Consider the following 23,262-nt stretch of genomic DNA (forward strand, 5'->3'; position numbering starts at 1 on the left):
ATTCTAGATCCAATCTCCAACATTGTCCAGTTAAAAGGACCAGCCGGTAGGTGATGTGGGAGACCTCTACCTGAGACCCTGGATAGCTGCTGCCAGTCAGAGTAGACAATACTGACCTGGAAACACAAAGGGTCTGAATCAGTAGGCCACTGCAGGTGCATTCACACAGAACCGCTGCCTGCTGCTTCCTCTCTCCTTCAAGCTCGGCTCAAAACTTCCTTTTTAAAATTTCAATCCTCAACTGAAGCCAATCTTAACACTGCAATCCTGAACAGAGTTTCAGCCTTCTAAACCAATTCAAGTCAACATGCTGAGAAAGATGCAATTCTGCTCAGGAATGCACTTTGAAGTATGTGTTTGTTCACATTTGTTGCTCTTCTCTCCTATTTGCCAAAACTTATACTGCAAGGCTGCTAAACCAAGCATCTTTTTCAGTGTTATGTTACTTTGGGTGACGCATTTTTTAAAAACCCTGCTTTCATAGCATGGAAAGTGGGGCTTCCAAAGTCAATTTTAGAAGCAATAAAATAGAGTCTGTGTCCCAACCACAACCTGAGCTACAAGGAAGACCAGAGAGTAAGGATGTTAATTTCTGCTGAATGGGATCTTAAGTTCTTCCATCAAAACCAACTAGCTAAGAGGGAACCAGGGAATTCTGAATTCCCAAGAATTTTCACAGAACAGTGTAACAAAGTTTGAACAACTATTAAAGGATACCTGCAAACCCTCTAGATCATTACATAAAACTAACTTAACTAGTCTATAGTTCCCAAGTAAGATCTATAGTTTTGGCCTTATATTACATCAGGAAAAATTCATTTTGCTAGACAATTTGACTGCACTACATACGTTAGACCAGGCTTCACCTACCAAGTAAGCTCTCTGAGAGGGATTATGACTCAATGGAAGACCATCTTCTCAGCATACAGAAAGTCCCACATTCAATCCCCATTTTGAAGGATGAGGTGGTAGGTGATATGAAGCCCTCAGTCTGAGACCCTATAAAGCAGGGGTGTCAAACATGCAGTTGGGGGGGGGCCGAATCAGGCCCCCAGAGGGCTATCAGGCTCCCGAGCAACTGGCTGTCATCTGCTCCCTTCTCCCTCTCTTGCTTCCTTCTGCATCACAGCTTGCTTTGCAAGGCTTGCTCACTTGCTTAGGAGCTAGAGCAAAACCTCTGTTTTCTCCATTGGCTGAGGCTCCCCCCACCAGTCCCCAGGGGAAGGAAAGAGCCAAAGCATCCTTTGCCCAGTTCCTTGGATTCCGTGGCAGAAATAAAAAGAGCATCATTAAGACCAATGAGGGCTAACATTTTAAGCATGTTTTAAGTTTAAAAAATATATATATTTGTGTTTGTCTGTGTTCTTTATAAAATTTATATCTCTGCTACTTAATTTAAATAGGTACACACGCGGCCTGGCCTGGCATTGCTCGGCCCGGCCCCTCAAGGTTTCACTTATGTCAGATCCAGCCCTCATAACAAATGACACCCCTGCTATAAAACCACTGTCACTCAGAGTGGTCAGAGCTGACATCAATGACCTGATTCCGTACAAGCAGCTTCATGTGTATGTTTATATCTGGTTAAAATGTTCTTGAAACAGCAGTGACTGGGTAAGGTTGTCACCAAAAGACAGCAGAGACAATGACCAGGTTTTGATTCACCAGGCTCACAAAAAACAGATGCATACACACACACAGAGACAAGTTGTGAATTTGGAATGTTCCTATTTATATACATATATATATATATTATCTGATGAGCAGCAAGCATATGAAGGTGTGCAAAAAAAGTCATGTCAGATTTTCACCGTTTTAATCCTAGGCAGAGTTGCAGCAAATTGTTTCCCTTTCCTCTGTTTACCAGTTGCAGAGGAATCTTCCAGTTCCCACCACCACTTAACCATCATTATAAAGTCTATTCCAATTTGAGGACTCAAATCACATTTTTCCTAATCAAGGGTTATTTCTCCATGAAAGCTGTATGGCGAGACTCAAGGTGGCTCACAATTTTCTCCTCAATTTCCACACTTTGGGTCAGTTCTTCATCAGACAGTGACAGCTGCGTCTCTGAATCCCTGGTTATCACCAGCACGGAGGTCCTTCGGGTGTCAAGCACATTTGCTATCACCACCTGGTGGCGGTACTTCTCCAAAGCCTGCTGAGCTTTGTCAACCAAAATCAAAGGATTGGTCTCCAGTTTGAAGGAAACGACGAAGGCTTTGGGAGCCCATTCCTTAACCAAAGGGGAGAGCATCTTTGGTACCATCTTCATTGTGATCTGCATTGAAAAGAAGAAAACCTACTGAGTGAAAATATTGCCAGGGTACACGAAGAGCCTAATGTATAAGAAGAAAACAGAAAGATAATCTAAGCAGATCCACAAAAGTTAAATGCCTTGAAAAAGATGTTAATTTGTCTGCCTTCCTACATTTATTCATTTAAAATATTTCTATTCATTCTTAGACTTAAGATAGCTATCAAACAGGCAACAAGATAAAAATAAATAATGCAGTATATTAATCAGCATAAAACCAGTATTCACAATAAAAACAGTACTACACACACACACCTCTTTGTAGTCACTGAAAAAAATACAACTTTTTGTAAGCTTTTGTCCACTGATGATAGGAAACCAGAGCTGAGCAGGGAAGTGTTTGTTTCTAAGTCAGCAATTAAAGGCTAGCCTCTCTCCACAGTGCTCTGAATGAAAAAAGAATGCAGTAACTCATTCTACTTAGCCATTTTTATACTTTGGATCTAAGCTAAAATGCAGCCATGGCCACTGCAGATTATTTTTGAGGAAGTCAGCCTTTACTACTCACCTGTAAAAAAAACAGGAAATTGCACAAACTATCTCAAAAGTTAGCTGAACAAACTAGGAGTCCAATAGCAACTTTTAAGACCAACAAAATTTCATTCAGAATGTAAGCTTTCGTATGCATGGAATGGGCTCCATACCAACATGGCTGCCCAGTTGGATCTATCAAAAGTTAGTTGTGAGTGTGACTACCCAACCCAGGCAAACTAAGACATCTGGCAACACCTTTAAGTCTTTTAGATTGCTTTATAGGGACTAGCAACCACACTCAAAGCCCAATCTTACCTCATGACCAACCTCTAAGACATCTGGGGCCAAGCCTAACAAAGCATCTGCCCCAGATCAAAGAAAAATAATGCTATGGCATGGGATAAATTGTTTCTCCCTCTTTGGCTTCCTCATCTCTCCTCCACCAATCCTTTTTCATCCATGCCGCAGCCTGTATGAGATTCTACTAATCAGACACATTGCTCCTCCCAAAGCATCTATAGCATTTCCACGATTACCAGAACTACATAGCAGGTAGGTGCTGGATCATACCAACAGCTCCAATTCCAGGCATGTGTGGGGCAAAATAAATCTGCTCAATGGACAAGGCTTAAGAAAGCTAGCAGTCATGCTGTCAGGGGCAATTCAACACTTGTGTAAAGGGACAAGCTCGAGATAGACTCCTGGTGTCTAATACCTATTACAGGCATTCACATAGACCAGTATTGTTCCTGGGTGAAGCTGCAAAGGGTTACCTGGAGGGGTCCATCTGTAGACTGGATCTTGTGTTCTGGCATCTCTGAAGCAGGGATGTAGAAGTCCGACACGGCGGCCGCCAAGTAGAACATGGCACTGGAACCTAGTGGGGGTTGAGAAAATGAATGGTCTCTATGGAAGAAGTTGGTTGGAGAATACAATGCCTGAACAAACACAGTCCCAGAAACTCATGAAAAGACTCAAATTTATTTTACTTTAGACCACCTTCTCCATGGCTGAAATCATGTTCACTTGGTTTAAAGAGCAAACCAAATGGGGCTTTATTTGCATTTCAATAGTGTATGGGCACATGAGACTTTGGACACAATGCAACAAAATATTGGTGGAAAATATCATTAAGGCATAGCTAACTTATGGCAACCCCATAGAGTTTTCAAGGCAAAACATTCAGAGGTGGTTTGCCTGCCTCTGTGTCATAACCCTGGTATTCCTTGAAGGTCTCCTATCCATTTACTAGCCAGGACTAACCCTGCTTAGCTTCTGGGACCTAATGGAACTGGTCTAGCCTGGGCTATCCAGGTCAGGGGAATGCAACATATACTGTAGCTTATTTACACCACAAGCCTTTATCTACTCAGAGGTCCTACCATGAGGCTTATTCATATGTTAGATTTCAGTCACAATCTATTAAGGCCGCATGCCCCAGCTCAGTAGAGCCTTTGCTTTGCATGCCAACGGTCCAATCCCAGCATCTCCATTAAAAGCGGGGGAGAGGTCAGGTTCAAGGTGACAACAAAGATGTCTAATGTGAGACTCAATACCAGTCAGAGCACACTGTGTTCTCAGTATAATGCAGTTTTACGTGTGTACACATCTGATGTAAGAGTCAAGAAAGTTAGACAAGCAAGGTGGAGACCTGTTCAAACTGCTACCTCACCAGCAATGTTCCCTCTAAGCTGTGGAGTCGTTAGCAAAAATTCTACATTGTAAACTACTGCACAGAAGCCCTGTGGCGCAGAATGGTAAAGCTGCAGTACTGCAGTCTGAACTCTCTGCTCATGACCTGAGTTCGATCCCCGGAGGAAGCTGGTTTCAGGTAGCCGGCTCAGGTTGACTCAGCCTTCCATCCTTCCAAGATCGGTAAAATGAGTACCCAGCTTGCTGGGGGGGGGGGTGTAAAAGACTGGCGAAGGCAACAACAAACCACCCCATAAAAAGTCTGCTGTGAAAATGTTGTGAAAGCAACATCACCCCTGAGTTGGAAACAACTGGTGCTTGCACAGGGGTCTACCTTTACCTTTTTTAAGCTACTGCATAAATTAGTTTGCTCTAGGGCCACTTTTCTTGAGCTGAGACAAAAATGTGTGAGCTGGAGGCTAAAAAAATGTGAACTAGCTCACACACTAACTCAGCTTAGAGGGAACACTACTCACCAGCTGTCAGTCTTACATGGTCTTAACCCACCTTGTGGATAAAACTAAAGGGAAGATCCTGAGAGAATTAGAGGGGAGCTAGGATCTAAAAATCCAACCCCATGCCACAGAGTGGCAAAGCTGCAGTACTGCAGTCCAAACTCTCTGCTCACAACCTGAGTTCAATCCCGGCAGAAGCTGGGTTCAGGTAGCTGGCTCAAGGTTGACTGAGCCTTTCATCCTTCCGAGGTTGGTAAAATGAGTACCCGGCTTGCTGGGGGGCAAAGCATAGATGACTGGGGAAGGCAACGGCAAACCACCCTGTAAAAAGTCTGCCGTAAAAACATTGTGATGCGACATCACCCCAGAGTAGGAAACGACTGGTGCTTGCACAGGGAACTACCTTTACCTTTAGGATCTAAAATGGAATGTATGGGCACTTCAAGGCACCCACAGAAGCAACAGTGGTTAACTTTTTCAGTAAGCATGCTTAGAACTGGGATGCATTCCTAAGGGCGCGTCAGTTGAGCCAGACTAGCTGCCAGGAAGAAAATGACCAGGACGCAGGCCTTGAGCTTCCCGGTGCGTCCTTACCCAGCGGGGCGAGAGCCCGGGCAGCCGCCCGCAGCAGCCCCAGATATTCTCCCAGGCCGGTGAACTCGACTGGCAAGAGCGCGCCCTCGTCCTTGGCGCGCCGATAGGCCTGAAGCGCGGGCACAAGTCCCGGGAACGCGTCAAGGTCGGCGGTGACGCGCGGAGCGGGCCCGTCTTCCACGCGCAGGGCGTCGAGCAGCGACGGGCCGTGGGAAGGCAGGGCGCGCGCCCAGGGGAAGATGGAGCGCGCGCGGTGCAGAAAGCACACGCCATAGCCGGCCTCCACCAGCCGCTCGGCCGACGCCGCCCCGCGGCGCCCGCTGCTGAAGTTCTCCAGGAAGCGGACGGCGCGCGCCTCCAGCGGCACCTGCGTCCCGCCGGACGTCACCAGCGCCACGCGTTTCCCCCGCGCCCGCTGCGCCTCCGCCCAGGCCCGCACGCGCCGCTCGACTGCGGTCTCAGCGTCTGTCTGAGGCGGCAGCTCCGCCATGCCGGATCGCACCCCACGCTTCAGTCGCCACTACTTCCGGTTCCGCGATAGGCGTCCCGGAAGTCCCGCCTCGCTCCGACATTGCGGCCTATCCCTGTGCGTTGTTTGAGGGGGTAGAGGAGGTTACCGATGCTTAGCACAGGGGTGGCCAAACTGTGACTCTTTCACACGTTGTGTGGCTCTTGAAGCCGCCTCGGCCCTGTTGACCAGCCTGGAGAAGGCGTCACTTCTCCAGGTCAAGCCAGCTAGCAGCTTGAAAGAGGCATTTAAAATTAAAGTTGCTTTCTTTCCACCTCTCTCTCCCTCTCCCTTCCATCTGTTTGCTTGCTCGCTTCCTGTTTTGTGGCTCTCAAACATCTGACGTTCATGTCATTCAACTTTAAAACATCCGACATTTATTCTATGTGGTTCTAATGCGGGGATGTCAAACTCATTTGTTATCAGGGCCAGATCTGACATAAATGAGAACTTGTTGGGTCAGGCCATGTGTGTACCTATTTAAGATTAGGTAGCAGAGATATAGATTTGATATAGAACACAGACAAACAGATATATATATTTTTAAAACTTTTCGTTGTTCAGTCGCACAGTCGAGTCCCGACTCTTTGCCACCCCATGGACAGCCTGGAGAAGGCCAGGCCTCCTGTCTTCCACCATCCTCCGAAGTCTGTTCAAATTCGTGTTTGTTACATCAGTAACGCTGTCCAGCCATCTTATCGTTTGCTTTTAAAAACTTAAAACATTAGCACTAATTGGTCTTAAAGATGCTTGCTTTGGATTTCTCCCATGGGATCCCGGGAACTGGGCAAAGGAACCCCTGGCCCTTTCCTTCCCCAGGGTACCAGGAGAGGGAGGAGCCTCAGCCAAAAGAAGGAAGAGAAGCTTGGCTTAGTAGCTCCTGCTGTGCGACTGAGAGAGCCTGGCAAAGCAAGTCCTTCTCCCTTCCTCCCCCAGGGAGGAGCCTCAGACCATGGAGAAAATTGAGGTTTTGCTCTGTAGCTCCTGTGCAGCTTTGCAAAGCAAGCTGTGATGCAGACGGAAGCAAGAGAGAGGGAGAAGGAAGCAGATGACAGTCAGTTGCTCAGGGGCCTGATAGGAGCCCTCCCGGGCCTAATTCGGCCCCCGAACTGTACGTTTGACACTCCTGCTCTAGCGTTAAACAAATATGACCACCCTTGCCCTAGCATTTGTAGGTTCTCTCCCCCTTCCCACCGCTTCAAAGAGCACATGAAGAGTTTCACCACAGAGATGACGAGGCCTAGAGCGACACCTCACTGCCAACAGCGGCCTTGCGTTTTTACAGGAAGCACTCTCCTGCCCCGCCCGATTCACCGGAACTCTAGCTCTCTCCGCTGTCCAAGCAACCGCGTTCTTAGCAACCGGGGGAACGCGAGATGCAGACGGAGCAGGTGGTGCCCTTGGCGCTGCCTCGCGGCCGGAAGGTCTTTTGCGAGTTGTGCCGAGCGCCGGCCACGGTGCGTTGCGGGGGCTGCCTCGTCACTTTCTACTGGTGCGTAAGAGTTAGCGTTGCCAACCTCTAGGCCGGGCCTGGAGGTTTCCCGGAATTACGGCCGACGTCCAGGCTACAGAGATCAGGTCCCCTGGAGAGAAGGGGCTCCATGGCCTCGCATCCCCATTGAACTCTGTCTTCTCCCAAAAGTCCACGCTCGTCCCCATTGAACTCTGTCTCCTCCCAAAAGTCCACGCTCGTCCCCATTGAACTCTGTCTCCTCTCATCCCCATTGAACTCTGTCTCCTCCCAAAAATCCACCCTCGTACCACAGGCATAGCTTGGGCTGGTGAAGCTCTTCTCACCACAGAGAGGGAGAGGCAGACACAAGTCCGCAGCCCCCATCACACCATCCAGAATGCCAGGTACCAGCTTCGGGCAGCAGTCTTTTGTCCCCTTTCTCAGCCCCACTGAACCCTTGTTTAAGGAAACGACTAAACTTTGGGGCTGTACACTTTCCAGGGTGTAAACCCCACAGTGCAAAACTGGCCATTTCTTTTCAAGCCCCTATCTGTAATTGGGATGGGTGGATTGGTACTGACCTACCTTGCAAGGCTGTTGTAGTTTCTTGAAAGTGGTCTACAAATGCTATTTATTATGATTATTAGTGTGACCTGAATAAGTGGCTTTTTAAACTTTTTATTTTTCAAATTGTATTAACAAACAATACGATATTAATGTAATTCTGTTGCAGTTCTAAACAATGAACATTGGTATATATCTATAAAAGATGAGAGATGTTTGGAAAAAAAAGAATCCAATCCATGTACAGAGAACATATTAAAGTCCTGACATCTAAACAAACTGCTAGCAAAATTTGGGGGGCAATGCCAAGAAAGAGTAGACAGCTGGAATTGAGACTCGCAGATGTTTTCCTTGGGCTACAAATTCTAAACAGGGAAACCAAAGTTAAGAATTGCAGGTTTGTAAAATGGATTGTCTGTGGACTGAAGCTGGTCTGAAATTTTTCCGTAATAAAAAAGTCCCAGTACTTTTTGTACCAGTGCATGAGTGAAGGTATCTCAACAACACCACACATCTACTGCACATGCTCAGAGGATTTGTTAACTTTCTGTATACTTTTCCAAGTTTGTTTTGTAACTCAGTCATCTGATCTACCATATTTATTTGAAAGGAAGACAGCATGGAATAGAAGACATCCCCCCAAGTTATACAGAAAAAGTTGTTTATTACCAGACATAACTAACTTGTATGCAAATTTAAGACAATTCCTCTTTTTCTAATAAAAAGTTTCCTGGATAAGATGTTGCACAGTTTCCCACTGTAGTATGTGCAGTAAGTGGATTTAAGAAGGTTCCTCAAACAAAGACCCTTGGGTCGAATGTCCAGTTGTTTGCATTTAGAAAGGAAGGTGATGTCTGTATCTGTGCAGGTTTCCTCATGAGATTTCCTCTCCATTTGGCTGAATGTGGTGCTTTCCATGGTCATAGATCCAGAGGAGTTAGCCATGTTAGTCTGTTGCTGCAAAATAGTTAGTAGCACCTTTAAGACTAACAAATTTTATTGTAGCATAACTTTCAAGAAACATAGCTTTCTTTGTCAAATGTATGGCCTTTTTCTAATGGCATACTTTGAAAAATATCTCATCTTGCATGTCAGCAAATAGTAAACTGGCTGGCCCCTGTAAAGATCTAGTTATTTTATTTATAGCCTGTTTTTCTCATTGAAACTCAAGGTGGATTACACTGTCTCAGACAATCCAATCCAACAATGTGAGACATCTAACATCAATTCAATAGCATCTAAAAACCCTGCAGTCCAGTAGCATAGAACATAGATAAGGAATGCAACAGGATTACAGATGAGAAACAGTGCAAAAAAAACCTCAGATACAATATCTTAAACAATTCCAAAAATGGAATTACAAAAACAAAAAGTAGGTAAACGTAGGATAATACAAACAATAAACAGACAACATATACCTCAATCCTGATGAGTAAAGGGCTCCCTGTGAACAAGGGTTGGAGGTCTCTACCTAGGGGACTTCTCAGATATGCAGAAAAATATAGTTTTATAAAATAGCTAAAAAAACCTGGATTGAACACACCTGAAATTGTCTTATATTGAATCAGACCTTTGATCCATCAAGGTCAGTGTTTTCTACTCCGGCTAGCAGTGACTCTCCAGGGTCTCAAGTGGAGGTCTTTCACATCACCTCCTACCTGGTCCTTTTAGATGGAGATGTCAAGGACTGATTGTTTGATGAGGACTGATTGTACTTTAACTATTTTTAAAGTTGCTGTGAGTTACTTTGGGCAGTACAGAAGTCAGTCAGTAATTTTTTTTTTAAGCCATTTTTTAAAAGTGAGATCCAATGGGGGCCTCCTACAAATCATAGGCTTGAAGACAGCAGCCTAGTTGGCAGGGCAGTCTGTGCTTGAACCTACCAAGAAGAAAAACAGTTATGTGCTAGCCTGTCTCCCCTTCCAGCCAGAATAGCTGTAGCTCGGTCTCTCTCCTGTTCCCTCATTAATCTTACAGGAAACCTCTTTGCTTCCGAGAGCAAGTCCTAACACAAGTTGTTTCTATAATCAAGAGGGTGGGTGAGAATTAATCTATGCCTTACAGTTCTTACTGCTAATAACCACTTCCACCCCCCTCGCAGCGAACCAGAGCATCAAAATGCTGACTGGGTCAGCGTTCATGAGAAGATATGCCAGCTGCTCATTCCATTGCGTACTGCGTTGCCCTTTTATGATTCTGAGAAAAAGAGGCAGCATGGGCGAGAACAGAAGATCAGCAGAGAGGTCAGTCACCGAATAAAGACGGGGGAAAATTAGAATCTAACCTGGCTGAGTAGATATGTTTTACATGCAGAAACTGGTATTTGGGAGCTTTTTAATGCTCTGATTTTTTTTTAAAAGTGATTTTATTTGCGGTCATAATCCACAGAAGCTTCTGGGGGAAAGGTTGAGTGCTCTATTGGGCCAGCTTTTTTTATGCATACTTTTGAGTCACTGCCAAGTAATTGTGTGTCAGCTGGCCACCGTGAAATCAGCACCAAAGGAAAGGTTGAGAGCTCCATACTGGGACACTGAATTTTCCTTGAGATTATTTTATGGAGGCAGGGGAGATTACAGCTGTCTAAATAAGGGGAAACAAAGGACTTGCTGTGCTTATGCATATCCCCTCTCCTACTGGAGAATAAGAGGGTCTCGGTCAGCTTCTTGCCTGAGACGGACCATTTCTATCTTTTGCGCTGGCATTTTCTTTCCCAGCCAGAGGAAAAGGTGGCAAGTAGCCATGAAAAAGAGTGTATTTTGCAGCCCCGAGATAAGCAGGAGTACTGTGGCATCACCATGACCTGGATGACCCAGACCAGCTTGATCTCGTCCAATCCCAGAAGCTAAGCAGTGTCGCCCCTGGTTAGCACGTGGACGGAAGACCAGACCACCAAGGAAGTCCAGGGTTGCTACGCAGAGGCAGGCAATGGCAAACCACCTTTGTTCATCTGTTGCCTGGCAAATTTTTTCACACTAACCAGTTTATATATGTGATAGTTAAAATTTGGCACCCAGCTCTGACGGGGGGATACAAGTGGGATTGTGGGGGGTTATGATGGATAGTCAGGAAAGGCACAGATCAGCCATCCTCTGAATACTAGAGCCTCTCGCTAGTGTTGTCATTCAACTGTAAAGGCTAAAAACATACCTTTTAAAAGTCACAGAGAGATCAGAAATGCTATGGAATCCAGATTCTGCATCTTGAACCAAAAGATATGTGGAACTCTTAGTGTGTGCAGACTGGGCAGCCAAGAGGCACTGAGTGCCAGTTTGAGTCATCAGAAATCACCCAAAATGTGGGATGGGGGAGAGACATTATACAGCTGGTCAGTAATGATTCAACATCAGCCACTTCTGCCTTTGTGCTCTCCCAGAAGTTCCTAGCCGAACTGACTCACAACGTGGCCCAGAAATTTCTGTTTGAAGGCAAGCATGAAGATGCCATCCCGGCAGCGCTGCATTCTCTGAAATTCACCATTAGCGTGTATGGCTTGAATTCCAGTGAAGTGGTACCAGCTTATCTCATGTTAGCAGAGGCAAGCCTGGGTGAGTTTGGCTGAAACTGCATCTGCACTGTTTCGTTTTCCAGTTAGGCCAAGTAATCTCCAAAGTAGGGAGCCAGCATAGTACAGAAGAAGAAGATATTGGATTTATATCCTGTCCTTCACTCTCTGAGACTCTCAGAGCAGCTCACAATCTCCTTTACCTTCCTTCCCCACAACAGACACCCTGTGAGGTAGGTGGGGCTGAGAGAACTCTCACAGAAGCTGCCATTTCAAGGACAGCTCTGCCAGAGCTTTGGCTGGCCCAAGGCCATTCCAGCAGCTGCAAGTGGAGGAGTGGGGAATCAAACCTGGTTCTCCCAGATAAGAGTCCATGCACTTGGTGTAGTCCTTAAGAGTGGCAGACTCTTCAATTCCATCCTCCTCCACATGGGTCAGTCACAGCTCTCAGAGCTTTCTCAACCCCACCCCCCCAAATAAATCTAGCTCGCCAACTAAAAGAGTTAGAACTTAAGGCTGCCATATAATATTCAGATCTCCTGACCATACTATACACAATGCCATACAATAATTATTATCCCTGAAGTGCTGAGATCTGTAAGCGTGTATTTAGTGAACCAGCTAAACAATCATCTGGGGCTCGTCAGTCTGTTAAAAACCCAGCTAGTGCTGGTGTGGTACAGGGATGCAGGAATGAGGCAGGGTACCTTTAAGGGGACTCCGGGTCAGTTCTGCTGAAAGCCCTAGAGTCAGTTGAGGTCAAAGTGCAAGCTCTACATCAATGGCTGCATCCCAATACTGAGAAGGAACTGTACTGTGTTTTAGGCTTAATTGGGTATTATAGCCTCTTCCCCCACTTACTTCCCCTCTCCCTGCTAGTAAGTGCTCTAACCTGCTCATTGTCTTGGAATGCCAGAGGTCGGGGGTCAGAGTTTTTGTTTGAAAGATAGGGTATAAAGCCCTTGACACCCAGCTGCTTACCCTCTGTTTGTTTTGTTCCCACCAGGCCTCGGACATCTCTCCCAAGCAGAGGAGTACCTCTCCCAGGCGCAGTGGAGCGTCCTCAAGACTCCTCAGTGCAGCCCCACCATTCAGTCCAAGTTGCATCGTAACCTGGGGCTCCTCTACGCTGCCAAAGGGAACTTTGAGGAGTCTTTGTACCATCTGGCGAATGACGTAAGACATCCCTGCCCAATTAAAGATTGCCATTACCAGACCCACCCGTCTACCCCTTAACACGTGACGGGACTGTCTCCCATCTTGTGGACTCACTGCTCCAAGTGGCTGTTCCCACCCCATTGTCAGCAACCCAGGTTTCTCATGGCAACAGACACACATTGCGCTGAGCTCTGTAACAGCTGCAAGCAGTGACCAGAGTTATGGGGGTGGAGTGGAAGAGGCTGAGATGCGTGACCCGCAACCATATGGATCTGCTAGATAGAACCCAATGCGCAGGGGCAGCAAACGGTTGGAGCTTTCTGCTTGTAACACAACAGCTCTAGCACCATCATAGTGATTTCTTTACACAGACTTTGTCTGATCAAAGAGTTCTGAGTGGTTCATGACACTAAGTGCTTCTGCGCCAACAGTCTGGCCCAATAAACCAAGGATACCCAATCTTTTTAAGCCTCTGGGCGCTGCTGGGATTTTGAGAAAGGTTAGTGGGTGTTGCCACAAAATGTCTGACATGGAGTGAAGGGAGAAATCAGAAAATGGCTACCATGAAGAGGCATAGCCAAAGACTGGAGATTCCACAGAATAGTGGGAGATCCGAAACCAAGCATCCTCATATATTGATAGCAACTATTTCTGCATGGATACTCGCTTTAGACATAAAGGGGATATCTTTTGGGTTCTTCCAATGTACCTTTTCCATGGAATTAGAGGAAAGCTGAGGCTGACTCTTTGGGAGATGCTTTTTAATGTCAGTTTTGCAAGAAAAGGAAGTGTTTGTGCCAAGTAGGGCCAATGGCCAAGGTTGTCAAGCCTAGAGACACTGGGAAATCTGTGCCTGTGACCAAGTTGGGGGTGCACAGCAGTGACACAGCTGCCTGGGATGAGCTCAGTATATTGGCGGTCAGCTGGGAAGGAGCATCTTGAAACTTCCCTTTTCTTTGTTCCATTTTAGATCCTTTTTACTTTATCCCCAGCACTTTAAGAAGTGGGTCCCAGGAAATGTGTCAACAGGTGCCCTGGCACCTCTGGATGCCACACTGGGGATCATCACAATAAACACAACTAACTTTCTCTGTTCTGTACGTCAGTTTGATTTTAGCACACAAGCAGCTCTACTGTTGTCCTACAGTCTTTCTCTTGATCGGATTTCAGATTTTCCACGCTAGTTGTGCCTTTGGAACAAATGATGTTTCCGTCTCAGGAGGGTATTTCCACATGGCCAATGTTTTCTTCTGTCAGAACAGACTGGATGTAGCCGACTCACTGTACACCGAGGTCAGTAGACCACAAAGCGACTCTGCAGGGGTGGGGTTGACAGGTAGTCTGTGAGTCTGCACTGAAGCAGGGTTACTTTTACGGATCTAAAATAACCCAAGAGTCTTGCATCCCTTTGAATATGAAGATACTATATTGAAGCTGTATCTTTTCTGAACCAGCAGATTTGTATATCTGATTAATTTAATTTAATTTTTCTATTTATATCCTGCCCTATCCCGCAAGCGAGCTCTGGGTGGCTTACAACATTAAAAACCTTACAGAAACATTAAACAAACCACATCCAGACTAGATAATATAATTACAGAATTAACAGAAACCATGATCCACATCATTGGCAACAAGTCATAAACCACATATAGGCTGGTGGTATTCAGCATAACATAAACACCTAGATGGTAAGGTGCTGTGGGAAGCGATGACTTCAGAGAACACCCGCTGGATCAATCAAACGCCTGGCGGAAGGATTGTGTCTTACAGGCCCTGAGAAACTTAGATAAGTCCCGTGGACTTCAGTCCACAGAAGCTTCTGCAGCAATAAAATACCTTAGTATTTAAGGTGTCACAAAGCTCATTTCTAGTTCTAAATCCCCTTTGCCATTTGTCACCACGTAACATGGAGTATAAGATCCCCGTGGCGTAGAGTGGTAAATCTACAGTCCTAAACTCTGCTCACAACCTGAGTTCAATCCTGGTGGAAGCTGGGTTCAGATATCCGGCTCAAGGCTGACCCATCCCTCTGAGGTCAGTAAAATGAGTACCCAGCTTGCTGGGGGGGAAGTGTAGATGACTGGGGAAGGCAATGGCAAACCACCCCATAAAAAGTCTTCCGTAAAAACATCATGATGCGACGTCACCCCAGAATCGAAAATGACTGGTGCTTGCACAGGGGACTACCTTTACCTTTTTAACATGGAGTCATGCACACTCAAAACATGACACCATCACCCACCTCACCGCTCCCATCCAGCATCCATCCAATTGTATAGCGTTGTGCATTTCCATTGGTACACATTGCTGGGAAGAAGAGGAGATGTGGCCATGGATAGGGAGGATGAAGAGAAAAGGGAAGTAGTGCTTTGATGTGTCCAAGAAGGCCTAGGAGACAGTGAGGTGGAAGGAGAGAGCCGAGTCTCTTAAGTATAAGGGGTCAGCCTCACTGAGATGGAGATCAGGGCAGACAAAGGTGATCTGTCCTTTGATATATCCATGGTAGAGAATGGCCTCTGACCCTAACCGCGGTCCTTCATAGATAAGTTCATGGGGTGGGGGAATAATATGTGGCTTGTGCCTTCATAAATGGGAGCACAACTTTTTTTTTGCAGAGGGATGGCCATTTTGTATCTTGCTCTGCCCTCAGAACTGCATTTGAGGATGTATGTCATACGTGAGAATGTGGACTTAAAAAATAGGTGTGATAGTGCTTTGGGGGCAGGGTGTGTTTCTTTTGCCCATAACTTGGAGTTGTGTGCTTTTGGCTTAGGAACTCCCCCCACCTCGCCCTTAAGAATGAACCATTAGCTGCCCCTCGGGCCACAATGTGAACAGCTGCTGGGATTTGGGGTTGTGGGTTGTTGCTTGCCAGTATATCACTTGGACAGGTGTCGAGAAGGACTCACCTGCACATACACCTTGTTGATTTCGCAGAATGGTCTTCAGCAAATCCAGTTGCTGACCAAGCCTGATCTATAAATAAAGCTGCAAAGACTTTCCCTCCCCCAGTTGCTTGTCGCTGGATTCTTCGCCTTTCTGCAGAATGAGCCAGTGTGCCTATAATTACTTCGGCTGCACAATTTTTAATGCCACTGGCTGCAAGGAGAGCAGGTATTGGACAAACCTCAGGCTTTCTGTCCCCTGGTAAACAGAAGCCTTGATCTGGCAGACTGATGGGCTATCTATCCACATGGATTTTCTAGTTTACTTTTTGAGCTCATAAGAGGGGGGGGAAACCTAGTTATTTCCGAAAAAGAGGTACTAAGGTGCTGGATTTTTATGCCCAGTTGTATTTGCTGAGTTTGCATAGTGAGATTGTGGAATGCCACACTTGAGTATGTGTACTTTAGAAGAAACCCAAAGGGGGAGCTCCTGTTGAACCAAAGTGCCTTCTGTGTACAAAGCAAGATATTTTTATAGCCCCACTTTTCTCTATCCTGGTGGTGGAAAGTGCAGTCAAGGCACAGTTGACTTACGGTGATTCCATGGGGCTTTGAAGGCAAGAGACGTTCAGAAGGGGATTGCCATTGCTTGCCTCTGCGTCACAGCCCTGGTATTCCTTGGAGGTCTTCCATCAGAATACCAGCCAGGGCTGACCCTTCTTAGCTTCCAAGGTTTGACAAGATCAGTCTAGCCTGGGCTGTCCATGTTCAGGGCTTTCTCTACCCGCAAGGTGTCTCAGAGTGGTTTACAATCTCCTTCCTTTCCTCTCCCCACATCAGACACCTTGTGAGGCAGGTGGGGCTGAGAGAGTTCGGAGAGAAAACTGTGACGAGCCCAAGGTCACCTGGCAGGCTTCACGGGGAGGGGTGAGGAATCAAACCTGGTCCTCCACAATTAGAGCCTTGCTGCTCTTTAACCACTACACCACCGCCTCGTTTGTGTCTTTTTAGTTCACTGAGCCTTTTGTTCTCTTGCCATGAGGTTACTGAAATTTGGTACAATCACTTCATCCGCTTGGTCGATCACCAGTTCCAGTCGCTCTTGAGTCCAGCTGAGATCAACGTGTTGCCTGAGGAGGAGACCACTGGAGACCTTCTTGGTAAGTGCATTAATTGGGGAAGTGGGGGAGAGCCAGCATGGTGTGGTAGCAACGAATCATAGAGTTAGAAAGGACCTCTGGGGTCTTCTAGTCCAACCCCTGCGCAATGCAGGAAATTCACAAATACCTCCCCCTCACACAACCCAGTGACCCCCGTTCCATGCCCTGAAGATGCCAAAAAACATGTCAGGCAAAGATCTAGGAAGCTCTGTTTTGTATCCTGGTCCCTGCCATAGCAGCTCACTGAATGACCTTGGGCCAATCACTCTCTGCCTCGCCTTCCTCCTAGGGTTGTTGCCGTGGGAATAAAATAGAGGCCAGGAGAACTACTATCAGTTGCTTTAGGACCCCACCAGCGAAAAAAAGTGAGCTGCAAATATCTGAATAAATAATAATTTTAATCTTTCCCAAGAGGTCAGCACTGGTTTTTATTAGGAGTCTAGCTACAGAGCTTAGCGTCAGTGTTTTGATTGACCCCACCCCAAAGGGCATTGGATTAATTAAACAGGCGCTTAAAAAATTGTTAATAATTTTTAATACAAGCATTCAGGAGACCTGTAGGTATCAAGCACAGTCTTGGAAGAGGCTTTCCTTCTGGGCTGAGAGAAAGGAGCATGCCTCTTCTAAGATGGTGCTGGCAGCAACACCTGTGGGCATCAGGGCTTTTCTTGTAGCAGGAACTCCTTTGCATATTAGGCCACATCCCACTGATGTAGCCAATCCTCTGGGAGCTTACAGTAGGCCCTGTACTAAGCGCCCTGTAAGTTCTTGGAGGATTGGCTACATCATGGGGGTGTGGCCTAATATGCAAAGGCGTTCCTGCTACAAAAAAAGCCCTGGTGGGCATAATCTAGAAAACAAATGCTTACTTTAGAATTTTCTTTTTAAAGCATGTGAAAACGTATACAGGTTCAGCCAGCCAGTTAACAAAACTAGTGCACAATCCGTTCAAGATTTCTTTAACTGACTGTGTTAAGCGATAATCACTCTGAAGCTTTATGAAATTAGACTGAGTAAGAAGTGGGTGGACCAAGCCATCTAGTGAGCTACAGGGCTGGTGGAGGATTCAGACTCGGGTCTTCCAGGTTTCCCACATGAGCTCTCTTCCTGTTGGCTGTGGACTCTTTGTCTCCACTGCAGATGAAAGCCAGCAAGCCGAAGCCACACAGATGCTGAACGCCATCTTGGAGATGCGAGAGCAGGCGTCCAAGCCGCAGCCGGCTAAAGTAGCCAAGGTGGCCTTCACTCTGGCCATGTTCCATTACTTGATCCTTGATATACCAAAGGCAAGTTGACCGCAGAGGTTTGTTGGGCTTCTCTACCAAAGGCTCATCTTAGCAGGGCACCAGTGCTCATGTTTAAATGCCGTTGGACTCTCCAGCTTCTGTCATGTTTGCCCACTAAGAGTCAGCTGTTTCACACGGCCAAATCCATTCATGCAGGATTTGTGTGTAAAGCTGGACAGTTCTGCAGGCAGCTTTCTAGCCACGTTGCTGGGAAACAGAGATTGACCTCTACTTATTAGCATGGGGTAGCACACGCAGCACAAAAACCAGGTGAAGGATTGTCTCATATTACAGTATGCAGAGGTTTCAGTTTTTTCCATAAGCTTTGATATGTGAGCAGCTCACAAAACTCACAGACTGGTAGGATGGAGTGGGGTGGGAAGGAATGATAGTAGAGCCCCGGACCACTACCAGACACCCCAAGGGCTGTTGGGTCAAATAATCTTCCTTGAGTCTCACCAAGAAAGAAGGCTATAAATAAAATAGAACAATAAAATAATTTGCCGACTAAATCCAAGCAAAATGAAAATGGCGAAGACTTCTGCGGGCGAGGGGATGCTGTTGCAGTCTTCCTGTTTGTGGGCTTCCTAGAGGCAGGTGCTTAGTGACTGTGTGAACAGAATGATGGCCTTGATGGGCCTTTGGCTTTTTTTGCGTTATGTTCTTAATGCCCTGACCTGGAGAGCTCAGGCTAGCTTTGTCTGCTCTTGGAAGCTAAGAAGGGTCAGCCTTGGTCATTATTTGGATGGGAGACCATCAAGGAACACCAGAGACGTGAAACAAAAGCAGGCAATGGCGAACCATCTCTGAACATCTCTTGCCTTAAGAAGCGATTGGATTTATAGCCTGCCCTTTACTATCCAAAGGGAGTCTCAGAGCCGCTTACAGTTTCCTTTCCCTCCCCCTCCCCGCATCAGACACCCTGTGAGGTTGGTGGAGCTGAGAGAGCTCTCCCAGAACTGCTCTTGAGCAGAACAGCTATGTGAAAACTTGTGACTGACTCAAGGTCACATCAGCAGATACGTGTGGAGGAGTGGGGGAATCAAACCCAGTTCTCCCAGATAAGAGTCCACGCTCTTAACCACTACACCAAACTGGCTAATAGCCATGTAGGGTCACCATGTCAATTGTGCCTTGATGGCAAAAAACTCAAATGTACTGCAGTACTGCAAGACTTTCTTGGCAACCACTGTCCTCCCTCCCCTTTTAAAAGCATCAATCCATTTCCAGATTTGCATTTTCAATATATGTCCAGTGGTGTAGTAGGTAATACATCAGTCTTGAACCAGGGAGACTTGAGGTCAAATCTTCTTTCAGACATGAAGTTCCCCTAGGTGATCTTGGACCAGTCTGTTTTTCAGCCTAGCCTGCCTCACAAGATCTAAGCATAGATGGATGAGTCTACCTCACAGGGTTGTTATGAGGATAAATGTGGAGGGAGGGAGGAAATAGTGTATGCTACCCTGACATTCTTGGAAGAAAGGGAAGGCTAAAAATAGTAAAAAAAAAAAAAAAGGTCTCCTGTTCATTTTTGTTAAAAGAAAGAAGGGAATCCTGACTAACCAAGTGCACACTATGTGAATAAATGAATTATAAGCCACAGGTCATTATAAGATGCCCATTAGCACATTGCTTTATTTTGATTTGTGCCTCACCTTTCCTGCATTCAGAGGCGTAAAAAAAAAAAGGCAAAGGTAGCTCCCTGTGCAAACACCAGTCATTTCCAACTCTGGGGTGATGTTGCATCACGACGTTTTCATAGCAGACTTTTTTACGGGGTGGTTTGCCATTGCCTTCTCCAGTCATCTACACTTTACCTCCAGCAAACTGGGTACTCATTTTACCGACCTCGGAAGGATGAAAGGCTGAGTCAACCTTGAGTCGGCTACCTGAACCAGCTTCTGCTGGGATCAAACGCAGGTCGTGAGCAGAGCTTAGGACTGCAGTACTGCAGCTTTACCACTCTGTGCCATAGTGCTGCTCAGAGGGTATGGGTTTAAAATAAAATGTGGTGGTTCTCCCCTCCCCCTGCTGCTGAAAAGGGCTGAAGTCACTCCGTTTTGCCTTCTCTCCTTCTCGCCTCCCTTTCTGGTGCCACTGCAGGCTCAAGAACTCCTGAAGAAGACTTTGCGCATCACAGTTATGTCATCAGTGGAGGGGATGGAAGACTACGTTCACCGTTTAGTTAAGCTGATCAAATCAAAGCCTTTCTTCGCCAAGTAGAAGCATTCTAGATGCCACCTCCCAACCCAGCGTTCAGGTAATGAGGATATTAGGGCTTGCAAGCGGCCAAGCTCTCCCAATAGTCATTCGGCTGGGTCTCCTTTAGATTTTAATTAAATGTACGCTTTTTATATTTTCATGGAACTGTCGTACCACTTGTCACTCAACAGCACTCATGGGTCAGGGTCAGCAGTCTGGCAGGCCTGGTGGGACTGGCAGCTGTGCAGGGGCCACTCCGTATAGCTTGTAATAATTCCCACCCCACAAGAAGGAGCGCATCATTGCACAAACACGTGCTTGTGGTGTAGCATGCGATCAGGGTTTAGAGTTCTGCAGCCAAATTCAATGCTAAGAAGAGCGAATTTCTGCAGCTTGGAAGGATTATCGAAATGGGGAAGATGCGTATGGGAACTGTTACTGGTCACATCCAGACTAGTCATTTTCTCCAGTCGTTTTTTTTAGGAGGTTATGATGGAAAATTCAAACGATGCAGTTGCCGGAACATTGCAGTCCAGTGTTTTCTCCATTGTCCACCCGATCTTTTTCAAATTAGGTTGGTGGTGATTAAAACAAAAAAATTGAAAGGAGTTGCAGCACTAACTTCTCTGGTGATGAGGAATAGCCAAGTACTATTGATGTTTCTGGAAGGAGAAATCGTCAGTAACACTGTTAGCATTCTATGGCAGCTCCTGGTCTCATTGTCATTGTTCAGTCTCCCGCAACACGGTCATTCCCCTCGTTATATTTTAAACCGCTGAGGTTGCAAAGAAAAGAAGAAGCAGGATTGGTGAATGTTAAATTTCAGGGCTAATTGCAGGGAGGTGGGGAACCATAACCTGGTTTCTTTTTGTTTTCAGTTCTGTCTAAAGTAAAATTGATAAGAGCGGGGTTTTTTTTAAAGAGCAAAAGGGAAGGGAAAACTAGGAAACAAGTAAATAATCACCAAAAGAACCTGAGCAGGGCAGAAGAGAGGAAGGAGCCCCTTCTGTCCAGATAGAAAAGGCCTGGAAGTTCCATATTAGATCCAGCTCTCCCCCTCTCCCCACAATAAAATATTGTGTTGGTAGTCCCCGGGCCAAAGGAGGCCTGCCTAAAATCCACCAGGGATCGGGCCTACTCAATAACGGCACCTTATTGGTGGAACCAGCTGCCGGAGGAGGTGCGGGCCCTGCGGGATCTAGGGCAATTCCGCAGGGCCTGTAAGACAGTCCTCTTCCGGCAGGCCTATGATATTAACTGACAATGTAAAATATCCTGGATGAAAAAATGTATCTATAGGCCACCGGTTTTTATTCTATCTTGTTTTTACTAAATTATGGTTTAATGGTATTTTAATTGTTTAAACTGAAATTGTTTTAATTACTGTGTTGTAAGCCGCCCTGAGACACCTAGGTGAGAAGGGCGGGGTATAAATCTTAATATAAATAAATAAATAAATAAATTTAATAGGCATTTAAGAACATCAACTCCTAGGGGAAGCTGATGGGGTCAGGAAGAGAAGACAGAAGATGGAGTCTAGAGAAAGTAGCAAGAAGTACATATGTGGAGAAAGGGTGTGGTGAGGATAAAAACAAGATCAATAAACAACTGAGTAAATTAAAGGGATGATTGCAATTATGTCTATGGCCAGGAAGAAATATTTCATTCCTGTTGTTCCAGGTGGGGCCTACTCTTGAGCAAATGTATGGTTAGGGGGTGCTCTTAGACTAGACAAAACAGCCAGCCTAGCTATGATCAGGATAGCAGGCAACCCTAAAATTGCCCTCTTGGATTCCAGATTAGAAGATCCAGCTTGATCCCCTCCCCTGCCACAAAGTTCCTACCAGATAAGAGAATCTCTCCCCCCCTCCCCCTCCCCAAAAAAGACTGCAATGAAAGCACAAGACACGGCCTCAGGCTCTCAAACACTCATGTCATTTATTCCGCTCATACAATCTGTACGTTTCTTTCCCCCCTCCCTCTCCTATTGGCACTTTAGAAAGAAGTTCAGGATAGCATCGCCTCAGACAGCAAAACTAGATTTTTGCATTTTTTTTTGGTTCTTCCTAAAACGCATAATGTCTTTTTGAGCATGGTCACATACCTGCTTTAAAAACAGACAAATAAATAAAAAAAAGTAGATTCTTAAATAGCTGTGACCATTTTTTTCCCGTTTTTTTTTTTTTGCAAACTTTCCAGGAGCGTCTAGGAAACACACTTGCTTAAGGAGCCGGGGGACCTTTTAAGGGCTTGGGGTGGTTATACTAAGAAAAAATAAACACATTCTAAAAATTCAGTGCAACAGGTGCAGCTACAGTGCAGGTACGTTATCTATACAAAACAAGGTCATTTTACAAGTACAGTTGCTACAGAAACTACATCTGTTTTCTTTATCATACAGTGTTGCATATAATTCAAGAATATTTACAGTAAGTTGCTTGTCCGTCAGAAACACACTATAATTTAGTGCACTATTAACACGGTGGAACAAAAAATATATATAATATAAATATTTTCCAAGTCTATACACAGTAAGCAGGAAATGTATGCAGCCGTTTTCACTGATTCTTTTCTTTTGGTTCAGTGAGTCCAGGGCGTGACAGGCTGGGGAAGAACATTTGCCGAGAACACCCCAGCCTAAACAGACACAATAGAACTGTGTCTTTACTTGACCTTTCTGTATGGTATGGGTGGGGGGGGGAACTTTGATATGTGAGGTTTGGGGCACATCATCTGTTTGAGCTCCTGCTTCAAGTTCAGAGAAGCTGTTCACACAGTGCATAATGAACTTACGGAATTCACTGCCACAAAACGTAGCGACAGCCGCAGGCTTGGGTGACTTTAAAAGGGGACTAGAGAAATTCACAGAGGAGAGGCATTATCTGTGACAACGAAACGGAATCAGCAGGCTCAGAAGCCGTCTGCCTCGATACCAGTTGCTAAAGGGGAGCGCTGTCGGTATTTGTGCTGTGCTCACAGCCTTTTCAAGAACACCTAGCTGGCCACTGT

General features: G+C 45.9%; 2 protein-coding genes across 2 annotated transcripts; one reads left to right on the forward strand and one right to left on the reverse strand.

Moving 5' to 3' along the window:
• Nucleotides 1-1,708: 1,708 nt before the first annotated feature.
• PPCS (phosphopantothenoylcysteine synthetase) lies at nucleotides 1,709-6,061 on the reverse strand. The gene is made up of 3 exons (XM_060258843.1): nucleotides 5,533-6,061; nucleotides 3,565-3,668; nucleotides 1,709-2,281 (listed from the first exon to the last, which is right to left on the reverse strand). Exons 1-3 carry the CDS (start codon nucleotides 6,020-6,022, stop codon nucleotides 1,964-1,966), a joined length of 912 nt encoding a protein of 303 aa, XP_060114826.1. The 5' UTR covers nucleotides 6,023-6,061; the 3' UTR covers nucleotides 1,709-1,963.
• Nucleotides 6,062-7,345: 1,284 nt separating this feature from the next.
• ZMYND12 (zinc finger MYND-type containing 12) lies at nucleotides 7,346-20,379 on the forward strand. The gene is made up of 8 exons (XM_060258844.1): nucleotides 7,346-7,532; nucleotides 10,159-10,300; nucleotides 11,431-11,602; nucleotides 12,566-12,735; nucleotides 13,888-14,010; nucleotides 16,648-16,765; nucleotides 17,906-18,051; nucleotides 20,155-20,379. The coding sequence occupies exons 1-8, from the start codon at nucleotides 7,417-7,419 to the stop codon at nucleotides 20,272-20,274; spliced, it is 1,107 nt and encodes a 368-aa protein (XP_060114827.1). The 5' UTR covers nucleotides 7,346-7,416; the 3' UTR covers nucleotides 20,275-20,379.
• Nucleotides 20,380-23,262: the final 2,883 nt, after the last annotated feature.

This window comes from Heteronotia binoei, chromosome 18 (assembly GCF_032191835.1).
Source record: "Heteronotia binoei isolate CCM8104 ecotype False Entrance Well chromosome 18, APGP_CSIRO_Hbin_v1, whole genome shotgun sequence".
NCBI classification, from domain to species: Eukaryota; Metazoa; Chordata; class Lepidosauria; order Squamata; family Gekkonidae; genus Heteronotia; species Heteronotia binoei.